Source organism: Pseudorca crassidens, chromosome 1 (assembly GCF_039906515.1).
Source record: "Pseudorca crassidens isolate mPseCra1 chromosome 1, mPseCra1.hap1, whole genome shotgun sequence".
NCBI lineage: Eukaryota > Metazoa > Chordata > Mammalia > Artiodactyla > Delphinidae > Pseudorca > Pseudorca crassidens.
In genome coordinates this window covers 174,501,213-174,513,571 of record NC_090296.1, presented here as the reverse complement: position 1 = coordinate 174,513,571, position 12,359 = coordinate 174,501,213, and the positions used below count along the sequence as shown (strand labels likewise).

At 40.7% G+C, this 12,359-nt stretch overlaps 1 protein-coding gene across 2 annotated transcripts in view; it reads left to right on the top strand.

Annotated features, from left to right (window-relative positions):
- The window catches only part of SFMBT2 (Scm like with four mbt domains 2), a 209,637-nt gene that overhangs the window by 140,071 nt on the left and 57,207 nt on the right, over window positions 1-12,359 (top strand). For both annotated transcript variants that reach the window (XM_067700782.1, XM_067700793.1), the window contains exon 10: window positions 7,734-7,816. In XM_067700782.1, coding sequence (XP_067556883.1) covers window positions 7,734-7,816 — 83 coding nt within the window. The remainder of the gene's footprint in view (window positions 1-7,733; window positions 7,817-12,359) is intronic.

Genomic DNA, 12,359 nt, shown 5'->3' with positions numbered 1-12,359 from the left:
GCCACCACTGGCATATAGCAAGTTCCTTTATGGTTGTGAACCATATCTCATTCTTAGTTATTCTGCTTCATTGGTCTATTTGTCCATCCCTGTACAAATACCTCAGTTTATAAAATTGATTTTACTTTATAATATGTCTTGATATCAGGTGAACGCCTCTGCTTTCTCCCTTTTCAAAATTGACTAGTTATTTTTGGCAGGTTATTCTTGTACGTGACTTTTAGAATCAACTTAAAAGGCTCCATGAAGAACCCCATTGGATTTTAATTGGCATTGCATTTATAGAGTAATTTAGAAAATTGGCGTTTTATTTTATTATCTTTCTATAACTTGAAATCTTTTTCTAGAATTTTTTTCTAGAATTTTTTCCTGGGTACATTGTCCTTTAGCTTGCTGTTATGAATTAGATTTTTACATTTTTTTAGAATTTATTATTTTTTATTGGATGTAAACCATCTAATAGAATACCACTGATTTTTGTGTATTTATTTCATATCTAGTCACCTTCCTAAGCAGTGTGTCTCAGGAACAATTTGTAGAAGATACAGTTTAGCTGATTCTTGAAGGTTTGGTGAAAGTAGCTTGTAAAACCGTCTGGAGCTGGTTCTCCTTTAGTTTGTATTTTATGGAGTATGAATGTATTTCCTTCAATGGTTATATATTTAGTCATGGCTACCACTTCTGCTTGAGACAGTTTTGGTCATGTATATATATGTACAGAAGTGTCTGTTTAGCCGTGTTTCCAAATTTCATGTCAGATCATTCTGTTAGGTCAAACTTTCATTGAATTGTTCAAATATTATATGTTCTCTCTATATTTTTGTTTGTTCTATAATTTTCTAAAAGGTGCGTTAAAATATTCTGAGACTGAGGGTTTGTCAGCTTCACGAGTGTGTGTGTGTGTGTGTGTGTGTGTGTGTGTGTGTGTGTGTGTATGTGTTTGAAGCTGTGTAAGGGCATTCAGGGTGAGGATGGTTAGAACTTCCTGGTGATGACCCGCTTTATCCCTAGTGAAGCGTTTTGCTCTAAAGTCTGTTTTGTCTGACTCTCACGTTCATTTGTTTCCTTATGTGGTTTGTGATTTTTCATTGTGAGCTCATTTTCAGTGACGATTGTTATTTCTGTGGGAGTTCCAAAATCTTTAGACCGAAAGATTCGTTTCTTTGGTCTGCTTTTGCGTTAGTGTCTGGCCAGTGTTTTAGGGTTTTCGCAAGTCCTAGAGTATTTATCACTTTATCTTCCTACTAGAAAGTGAGGGTTTTAAAAATCTTTTTATTCACTTCCCTTTCCCCAGCACATAAATCAATGCCTGGTACACGTAGGTGTCCCTGATGATTTAAGGAACTAACGGGTGAATCTTACATTAATTTCTCAGTCTGTACCATACAAAACTGTAAAATTGGACCTTACAGCTGTGTGTGCCACTGCCTTGGATGAGCAAGTGGTTCCTCTCTTTCTTCCCCTAAACGGAACCCTGGGCAGGTGGCAACCATGTCTGCTCCGCTGCTTCTCCCTCCAGGGACAGGGCTAAGATGGTCTGGTTACTTTTTTGTTGACTGAGGCCAGGCATTATAATAATCTCAGCTTCTGCTGCTCACCTTCCTTGAGCACAGGGTTGTCTTCCATCCCTGGGCTTTCGTAAGTAGTTTTTTATTATTATATTTCATCTGGCATCTAAGAGGGGACATTGATCAGCCCACCTTGTTACTGGACTTGGATGCATGGTCTCATTTCTGGCTCTGTGATTCATTCTCGAGCAAAAAGCACTTTTGATTGAATATTTGGGGGGCTAAAACTCTGGGTGTTTTTTTTTAATATCTGAAAACATTTCTGATTGTTGAAAACTAAGCCTCCCTCTTGTTCACTTATCTCTGAATTTACTTCGTTCTTCAGGACTCTTAAGATGGTTTTGCCATTGGCAGTTGGCCTTTACGATGTTAGATTCCATCCTGGGGACATAGCTATATCTCCTAATACTGTTTATGATTCAGAATAACATTTTGAGCCTGCCCCCAGTACATGTCACACGGTGACCATACGTGCATTAAATACTTCTCAACATTTATTTTTATTCTAAAAGATGAGGAAGTTGGAATGGCTGGTGTTTATACTAACTTGACTTATTTGTTTCCCTCCCCTGTCTTTGTTTTTCTTTTTTTTTCTGCACTATTCCATGAATGTAAAAACAGAATAATTCGATTGGAAAATGAATGTGTAAACTTTCAAGATCTCCATCAGGGAGGTCTGGAAAATGAACATCAGCTGAGAATGTGGAGGGGTGCTGGTGGATTCCAAAGGGGGCATGGTAGCTCTTTAAAAAACGACATGGACAAAAGGAAATGCTTTAATCAATTACTAGGGTTTGTATCTTGCTCCCTATAAGCAAACTCATGAAACAAATGAGGAGGTTGTTGAGAACCCTTGCTCAGGAATTGACCTAGCACTCCTGCACCTGAGGACTGTGTGGTCCTGCTGCCTCACCTGTGCGGTGGGCACTTGCATCCTACTTATCACTCAGGGTGGCTGTGAGGCTCACTCAGGAGATGCTATCATGGGCTAAGCCTGAGTAAGTGTTCGAGGGACTCGCTGAAAGCCTCGGGCTTGAAAGGAGAGAGGTCACCATTCAGTAAGGAGAGCAGTGCCCTGGAAAAGTGCCCAGTAGGGCTGCTCTCACGATTCATGAGATTTTCTGAGAAAGGGTTAAGAACCTGCTCTTATTATAATGTGGTTTCTGTGGTGTTGTCTCTCATTCCTGTATCTCCGTCCTGCTATTTGCTGATCTTTGAAGATGATTGTGTCATGTTTCCTTTCAAAGAGAAGTTGGACTAGAAGCTAAAGAAGCTTCCTGTGAACCCCAGGTGCTCCAGCACCTCAAGGATGTGAACGTTCTCTGAGTTGTGGAAGATCTCCCTGGAGCTCTGTGATCTTCCATCATGAGGGGTGGTTTCTTCAGGGCTTTCCTTCCTCATTCTCCACGTCTCCCTCCAGCCTTGCCTTTACCCACTGCGTCACTCTTCCCATGCCGTGTGTCTGTCACTCTCTGAGCTGCCGGAGCAGGTGAAAGCAGAGCACATGCCTGTTTCATCCCCGTCTTACCAGTAACTAAGCTGGAGACGTACAGTGAATTGTTATGAAGTGGATGCATTTCCTTGCTTTAGAAAGTGTTGCCACTTTATAGGACTTCAGGGTATATTTCTAAATACTTTTTTTTTAACTGCAGATTTAATATGCATTTATTCTTTAAAATTCTGATAAAAAGTAGAAAAGTTCCCTATCCTGAAAAAATAACTTTTGGTGTATATTCTTTGAGATTTCTGTTTCCTTGAATATGTAACTTTGTATTTCTATGTAATTATTTTAGACAGCCTTTACAGTGGTGGATTTGTATCATTGTTTTTCATTTTGTCATTCAGGTAGATGTCAAACATGATATTCTTTTGCTATTTTTATTTTTTTTTAAGATTGTACTTTTTTTTCATATCCACCTAGCACAGAACAGGACCTTTTACTCCAGTGGTCTCTTTCTTTTTAGAGAGAGAGAGAGAGAAATCTTTTTTAAAAGCCCTGCCCTTCCCTCCATCCCAAGTCACTGGCAAGGGGTGTGAGACCGCCATGATTGCCTCAGGGTTGTCATGATTCACTTCCTGGTGCTGAGGAGAGACCTAACTTCCTCTAGGAACTGGATACAGTCAGAATTCTGTTAGCAAAGAAGAAGCAGCAGGACGGCTGAGGGGAGGTCGTCATGCTGTATTCCTGGATTGGTTGACTGGTGCTTTGATTATCTTTTTAAGATAGAGTGAAGATGCTGTGCTTTCAAAATTTTTGTATTATTGAAATAATTCATGAACATTAGTGAAAACTTGGAAAATACAAGGAGGTAGAAGAAAAAGCTATCCAGGAGTCCCACCACACAGATAATTATTTTGTTATTTCCTTGTAAGTTTTTCTTACATTTCTTCAGGTCTTTTCTTTTGCATATTTTAATGTCAGTTTGATAATTCTGTGTATGCTTGTAGCAGTCTTTTCATCTAAACTTACAGTAATCATTTTTTCATAACTTTTTTTAGTAAACTAGGTGCAATTTTCATGCCTGCGTGACTTTCCATGGACTTGGCTAAGTTTCACATTATTTTCTACTTTTGGATATAAAGATTGTTTTAAATCAAAATTATTAGTAATGATGCCATTGTATCTTAATGTATCACATTTTATCAGTTTTGGGTTTTTTTTTTAATGGGTTACATTTCCAGAAGTGCAATTGCTGTGTCAAAGTTCATGGACGTTTTTCCTGCCAAATTGTTTTCCAGAATAATTGTCCAATTGCACTGTCAATAGTAATGTTTGCAAGTGGAGCTGTTTTATGTCAATTAATTTGTATCGTAAGGAAAAATGGGTCATTGACCTGTTTCCTTTTGGACCTGTAATAGTTGGAACTTCATGCAAAATAAACACTAATTAAAGCTTAAATAACCCTAGTGGTGGAAGTTCAACAGTGTTGCAAATTTTAATAGCCCAAGGGGTTTTGATTTCCTTTAATTTTCTTTTCCCCTCTGGTGTTTTCCTCCCTCCTGGGTTTAAAACATGCTTTCCTGGCTGTGGTTAAGCCTTAGTACTTCTTGTTCTGTCTTCGTTGATTAATGAGCATAATTGACCCCTGTTGTCTCTATTATAAGAGCCACAGCAGTTTGTTTTTATGTAACAGTTATTTTCTGAGCTGTCACAAAAATGCCTTACAAAGCGAGCTCATTATCAGACTGAAGGAGAAGAATTTTAAGTGATGAAGCGAATAAAGGTCCCTAAGAGAAGGAGGAGGCAGAGGAGTTGAAGCTGTTCAAATATTCAAGGAAAGGAGAGAGTTCTGGGGACAGAATAATGGCTTGTTGCTTAGGTACCCAGCAAGAGTTGGATATATCCTGAAATTATTAGATTAAAAGTGGCTCCCCACAGAGAATTTTGGAGACTGGATGTAGAAGGATTGAATATAGGTCCAAGAAACCGCGAGCCTGGCATTTATGGAGCGGGTTGAAAATCCATTGGAAGTTGGTGGTTATGAACGTGATAGGAAATCCAGCTAAATGTCTATCTGTATAGGGTGTAGAGGTGACCCCTAAGTTGGAAAGTTTTATCTGAACAGATACCGACCATACAGAATACCTAAATTTGATGTTATTTCAGAAAATGGTTTGCTGTGCATTTGTATGGGTTTTTTCCTATTTCTCCCCTTCCCACATGATCTTGATAAGATTTTCCTTTGCTCACAAACTAACTCAGGAAGTAGCAGAGGTCCAGGGAAGAGATATGTAACAGAACGAGGTCTTGACCTTAACAAAGCCAGTTAGCCGTGGGCCTAAACCACCAGGGTCCTTCTGTTGTCAGGATTCAGCTTGTTTCCAGCTGTTCACTTGAGAGCTCTTCTAGGGAATGTCTTGTTATATATCCACTCTTCATCCAACCTGTCACACTTTTCCCCTAGGAGAAGAGAAGGGAATTAACCGCAGAGGGAAGGGAAATAATCCTAAATAGCAATGGTAATTAGTAGTAGTGGCTCTGAATCATGAAATGCAGCAGCTTGAGGAGAGTTTGAAGCTCTTTTCTTTCTCTTGCGGATTAGTAGAGAGGGAAAGCCAGGTACAGAAGACTTAATTTATTTCGACCTTGGTTCATCCAAGTCCTGGTAGAACTGGGTCCTTCATCCAGTTCTCCTTTCTGGTTCAGTATTTTCATAGAGTGAGGTGACTTCTCACCAGTTTGAGGTGTCTTTCGGTGAATTCTTCTATTCTTATATATTAACGCAAGGATTTGCTCCAAAACAGTTACAGAGAAAGTACTCGAAGTGGACGATTACATTAATTGTAAAGAAACTCGCAGTGCCTTGATTAAGACACGTTTGCTTTGTTTGCAAATGTTCAGGAGAAGGTTGGTTTGGTTGCTTCCAGAGCCCTCTGGCTGGAGGGACAGCTCTGGACAGAAGGTCTGGGGGGAAGGGAATGTGGAAGAATGTGCAGAACCTCTTCAAAACCAGCTAGAAAGATTACACAGCATCTCAGGACTCTGAGACGTCTTATCTCCTCGTTGGAAAGTAGTGAGGAGCTGTCACTCTTTACAGGGACGTCTCAGGAGCAAGTTGGGGGTGTGTGTGCTCTGTCACTGATGGTCGGCAGGGGAGGAGGGAGGGGGGAGGGTCAGTCCCTGGGCCAGGAAGACAACTGCCTTCTTGGTTAACCTCCACCCCCATCTTTTAAAGAATTGAGTAAATTGAGCTTACTTAATGAAAAGCATACTATTTTGTACAGGTGGAGGTAGGAAGCAAACAGTATCTTGAATTTCTTCAATATGGAATTTCTGTAGTCTTTCTGCAAGTGTGGATTTAGTAACAGAATTCCCCATGTTAAGTGAATTTGCAGGTGTAGAATTTATGATGATACAGGGCAAAGAATCAGGGGCTTGGCTTAAAAATATACTTAAGAAATCCCTTATAGATTTATTTTACATATACTTAAACCAGTGAAGAGAGAACTGTTAAGTGATGATCATAGGGGCATTTTGCAGTTTCAGGTAATCCTGATGGGTGCCGTATTTTTTGGTTCCATTCCCTTCCTTTGTTCACAGGAAATGCAAATGACACATTAAGAGGTATTTTCCTACCTAGGTTCAGCCATACACTCAACTCCTTTCTTGTTTTATGTTTTTTTTTGCGGTATGCGGGCCTCTCACTGTTGTGGCCTCTCCTGTTGCGGAGCACAGGCTCCAGACGCGCAGGCCCAGCGGTCATGGCTCACGGGCCCAGCCGCTCCGTGGCATGTGAGATCTTCCCAGACCGGGGCACGAACCCGTGTCCCCTGCATCGGCAGGCGACTCTCAACCACTGCGCCACCAGGGAAGCCCTTGTTTTATGTTACAAACTTCTCCCATGTCTTGTTTTGGAGGTCACGATAGATCGATATATATTGTATAATTATGTACCTCTTCCCCCAACCCCAAATGAAATGAATAAAGAAAGAAAGAAAAAAAACATGTTAAAGTTAGTACATATGAATAGTTGGTTCTCAAACTCCCCCAGTATCTCAAATATGCCCCCAAAACTTCATCCGGCGAGGCGCACCTTCCCCAGTTCTCATTTTCCATCCTCCTCCGTGATTCAATTCTAAGGCAAGGTTTATTCCTCCCTGACTTCCATGTCTTTGGAGGATTTCCCGCTAGAATCTCAACTCCTTTTTGGCCATTTGTCTTACCTTCAGTTACTCTTTAAAAAGTATTCTCCTCTAGTGTTGTTTTCCAATAAAATCTCACGGTTTCCACGAAGCTGTCGAGATGTAAGTTCACCTGAACTCAGAATTGATATGAAGGCACGTGTTGTGTATTTCTGACAAATGCCTTGTGCGGGTGTGCTCTGTGGAATGCTCTGTCTCATCTGTTCTCCCCCAGAGCAAATCTATGCCCCGGCATGCACTGACGAGGTAAATTCCCCCCTTCTTCACCTGGTTTCAAGCACCGGATTATGATAATGATGGTACACCCTACCTATATTTAGTACTTTACACTGTCTACAATATTTCATTGAACCCTCATAAAATCCAATATGTTGTCACACATGAGAAAGGGCTTCACCTTTTGGGGAGGGGCCCTATACTTGCTGCCCTTATTACTTTAAATTCCCGACACACCCTGGTGCTGTTCATTGGTCTGAGATGCGGCTTGGTTAATGCGTCTTCTCTGCATTTTCTCACGCACAGGTTACTCTGGCCAGGACTTCGACTGGGCAGATTATCACAAGCAGCATGGGACAGAAGAAGCGCCTCCCTTCTGCTTCAGAAACGTAAGAAGCCTGGTTCTTGCTACGCCTTTACTCATTAATGTTGTCCACCTTGAGCTGTGTAAGTTGTATAAGTTGCTTTTTATTTATTGAACAAGATGAGGTTAGGGTGCTACCCTGTACCATGGGATGCTAAGCCTTTTTGTCAGTCTTGAAAAGTCCTCCTTTCTGTTTTTGTGTCAGTTAGGGAGACGCTGGGCTGTAGTGACAGGTTGACTACTAAACATGTCGTAAGTTTTTCTCTCACTTGTGGACGGTCCAGGTTGTTCCTGATTACCAGGTGGTTCTTCTCCTTGCACTGAGCCTTGGTCTAGGTCTGTACTCGGCTTCGTCTAGTGAGCAGATAGGAAAAGAGAACCAGCAGAAGATAACCCTAGTTCTAGACACTGTAGCTTGATATTGACACATATGACATCTTACTCCTGTCACCTTCTGTCGTTGAGAACTAGTCACTCGGCTACACCATGCCATGAGTGAGACTAGGCAGTGTGCCCTGGCTGGGCTGTCCCCCCACCTTGAGCCTGTACACTGGCAGGAGGAGGACAGAGTTTGGTGGACAGCCAGCCACCAGGGCCACCATTAGCTGTGCACTTGCTGTGGAGTATGATATTGATAAGTTCATTGAATGGGAGATTCTCTGCTCCTGAGGTATATTCTTAAAATATGTTCCTAAATTTTTCATTGGATTAAAGTAATAACATGCTAACCCAACAGTTTTCTGCTGTGCTTACTTTAAGCCACCTCCTTCTTCAAATACAGCTTATTGGCACAGAGACATATAAAATAACTCCGTGTGTGTGTGTGTGTGTGTGCGCGTGTGCGTGTGTGTTCAAACGTGTGTACTTGCTTATTTATAGGAGTTTGTTGTAGAAAATAGTTTACAAATTATTCATGTAAACTTTATCAACCGTAGGAACTAAAAAGGGATGTGAACTATCATGTTCGTTGTGAGAGTGAGGCAGAGATGTATAGCCTCGTATGTTTAACATGCCTTTAGTTATGAGAGTTAATTTTTTATGCTAAGAAAAAAGATGCAGTCCTCCGGTTGGAGACTCCAGATACTACAGTGCAATGTGCTCCCACACCAAAGAATCGTTTTCTGGGCACGTGCGCCTAGAGCTGCTGATTCATTGCTGCCCCACCGATAATTTTTACTCCAGGGATTCAGTTGGCAACGCTTTCTGATGGGAAGAGCTAGCTTAACAGAGAGAAACTCAACAGTGAGCATAAATCATAGTCAGATTTTGGAGAATTAAGTAGGTTGATGACGAGGTCAGCTTGTGCTCATAAATACGGAAACACGTCAGTGGCAGGGTTGGAAATCAGGGCTCCTTACATGATTGAATGAACTTCTACTGGATGACATTGCCTTTCACAAAGGTAGCTTTTCTGAAGCGTTGAAAGAGCTGTATGAAGGGTGTGAGGTGGTGTGGAGACAGCTGTGCGACCTGCCACCATGGGAACAGCATCTGGTTAGCTCTTAAGGCATATTAAGTCCGTGGAGTCTTACTACGCTTCAAACTGTGTTGACATCACTTGTCATGGAATCTGCTGGCCTCGTTGCCTTTTATTTGTGATTGTGGAAACTCCTTATTGCATCCTCAAACCCCTTTGAGGTTGTGCTTTCTTCCAGACGGGAGATTGTCCTTCCCTAACTCTTTAGCCTTGGGAAGAAACTCCTCACATCTCCCCCTTGTTCTGGATTTAGGGAGTTATTTCTTCTGTGACAACAACATGGTTCCCCCAAGATGTCTTTTTATCTGTCTTCTGCTCCCATCAGCCAGCCGTTGTCCAAATGGATCTTTATCGTGGAGCCAGGAGCCATATCCCCAGGTGGCCTCTGAGCTTTCAGGATTCAGCTACCGAGATGAAATCTGTATTAATGAAAATGCTGGCGTATTCATTAGGAATGCACTTGTTACAAAGATGCCCCCTTTGTTTCTTGCTGTCCGTTTATTTAATCGACAGGATTGTTATCTGCCTTGGTGGCACGTGCATTGCATTACTGGTACTTTGCTGGATGATGTTAACAGGCTACAAGTGCTCTTTAATGGAATGCTTATCATGAATCATTTTTTAATCACACATCTCGTGTGTACCAGAGGAGGGGTCGTGTGGAAGTGGATGCATGGAAGACGTTACCCTGGGGATGTTTAGCAATCCGAGGCTGTTCTGGGATGGATTGACACAGGCAAATGCTTAGTAAAATAAACTCAAAGGTAACAGTTTTGCTATTGATCCTTTATAAATTACCCTCAGGCAGTGAGTTGAAATGAAAATAGGTTACACGGTTGTAGCTTTCCCTTATTAAGTAGGATAAAATGCATTCTAACTTACTTAGAGGCTTTTCAGGCAGTGTATCGAGTCATGTCATCAAAAAGAAACTCAATACCTAATATGCATGAATGAGGCCAGACGACTTGCAGAAAAACAGCCAACGTAGAATTCCTTTGATTTCGATTTCTGAAGAAACATAAAGGAAAGGAGCATATTGGTTTCTCAACATACATTGGATAATTTTGTTCTGGTAACATAAAAATATAATTGCATTTTCAACTTAACTTCTATAAAAAGACATGGAAATGTGAATTACCTTGGTTTCTTTCCATGAGTCATATAAAGATGTAATCTCTCTTACTTACAGGAACCTGTTTATCTCAGTTTATGTATTTCAAAGTAGATACATTTATACAGTATTGCAATGTCTGATAAAAAAATTTATAGTAGTGGGTAATTTTGGAAACTTTCATATTTATTTTTAAAGTGTTAGGAGGGAGTTTTGCTTCTAGTATTGGCTGAGTAAGCTCATACTGAATTGATCCCCCTGCAGATAGCAACTATAAATTCTGGGCAGGATACCAAAACTAGTACCTGAGAGACATGGAAAATGAACAAAAGCAGAAGGGTTTTAGAGGGGAACAGATGCTTGGAAGAAAGTAGTAGCAGGAGTGGTCACCCATTTTTTACAGACTTTTGGCTTAAGGTCAGCCACAGTTGACAACATAGGGGATAATGAAAACAGTGATATAAAATTCAAGGTCTTTCTGGCCTGATGAACCAGTTAACAGAATTTGGGCAACCACAGCTACTGGAAAGTGAGGGAAGACTCAGACAGGGGAGAGGCAGGAGGGAAGACCACAAATCCAGTGTATAAACTCTGCCTAAATCTTTAACTGATCCCTGAACCATGTATGGGCCAGGAAAACTCCAAGAAGCCTTGCTAAGGATGAAAGAACTGAACTGAGATTTGAGCTGCTTCTCAAGAGACAGAGTGTATAGTTTGAGTCTAGCCAAGTTAATTGCTTGCTAAAACAGAAAAATCAACACTCTTGGGAGGAATATAACACAATCCAGAGTCTCTGTGATATATATTTAAAACATCCAGGTTTCAATCCAGAGTTGCTCAATGCATGAAGAAACAAGAAAGTCAGACTCATTCTCAGTAGAAAAGATAAATCAGCACAGACCAAATCCAACATGTCCCAGATGTTGAAATTAGCAGACAAGTATTTTAAAGCCCCTATTACAACTAAGCTCCATGGTGTAAAGCGGTGGTTCTCAAAGTATAGTCTTTGCACCAGCAGCTTCAGCATCTCCTGGGAACTTGTTGGAAATATAGATTTGCTGACCTCACCTCAGATCAACTGAATCACAAACTTTGGGGTGAGACTTAGCAGGCTATGTTTTTAAAAAGCTCTCTAGATAATTCGGATATACTCTAAAGTTTCAAACCATTGATGTAAAGGAAAATATTCTTGTAATGAATAAAAAGATAGGAAGTGCCAGAATAGAAGTAGAGAAGATAAAAAAGAGAAATTTTAGAACCAAAAAATACAATATCCAAGATAAGCAAATTCATTGGAAGGGCTTAATAGCAGAATAGAGATGACAGAGCAAAGAGTTCATGACCTTGAAAATAGAAATTATACTATCTGAAGAACAGAGAGGAAAAAAATGATTGGAAGGAAGGGAGGGAAAGATGAATAGAATCCCAGGGATCTGAGCAACCATATCATGTGTACTTGGTGACTCAGAAGATGTGGCCACAGAGATTGTGGAAGAAAAAAATAGATGAAGAAACAATGACTCCAAATTTACCAGAGTAGCTGAAAGATCTAAATTAATGCGTTCAGGAATCTCAGTGAATAAGCAACACAAATACAAAGAAACACAACCTAGTCAAATTGCTGATAACCAAACATAACGAGGAAAATCTTCAAAGCATCAAGAGAAAAATGATATATTCCTTATACAGGAACAGCAATTTAAATAACAACAGACGTCTCATCAGAAACAGTGGAGACTAAGAGATGGTGAATTAATGTCTTTAGAATGCTAAAAGAAGAAAACTGTAATTCTATATCCAGCGAAAATATACTTGTGGAATGAAGATAAAAAGACATTTCATCCAAGAAGATTGTACAAGTGACAGACACGTGAAAATGTGCTGAACCTCATTGGTTACAGAGAAGATGCAAGTTAAAAGCACAATGAGGGCTTCCCTGGTGGCGCAGTGGTTGAGAGTCCGCCTGCCGATGCTGGGGAC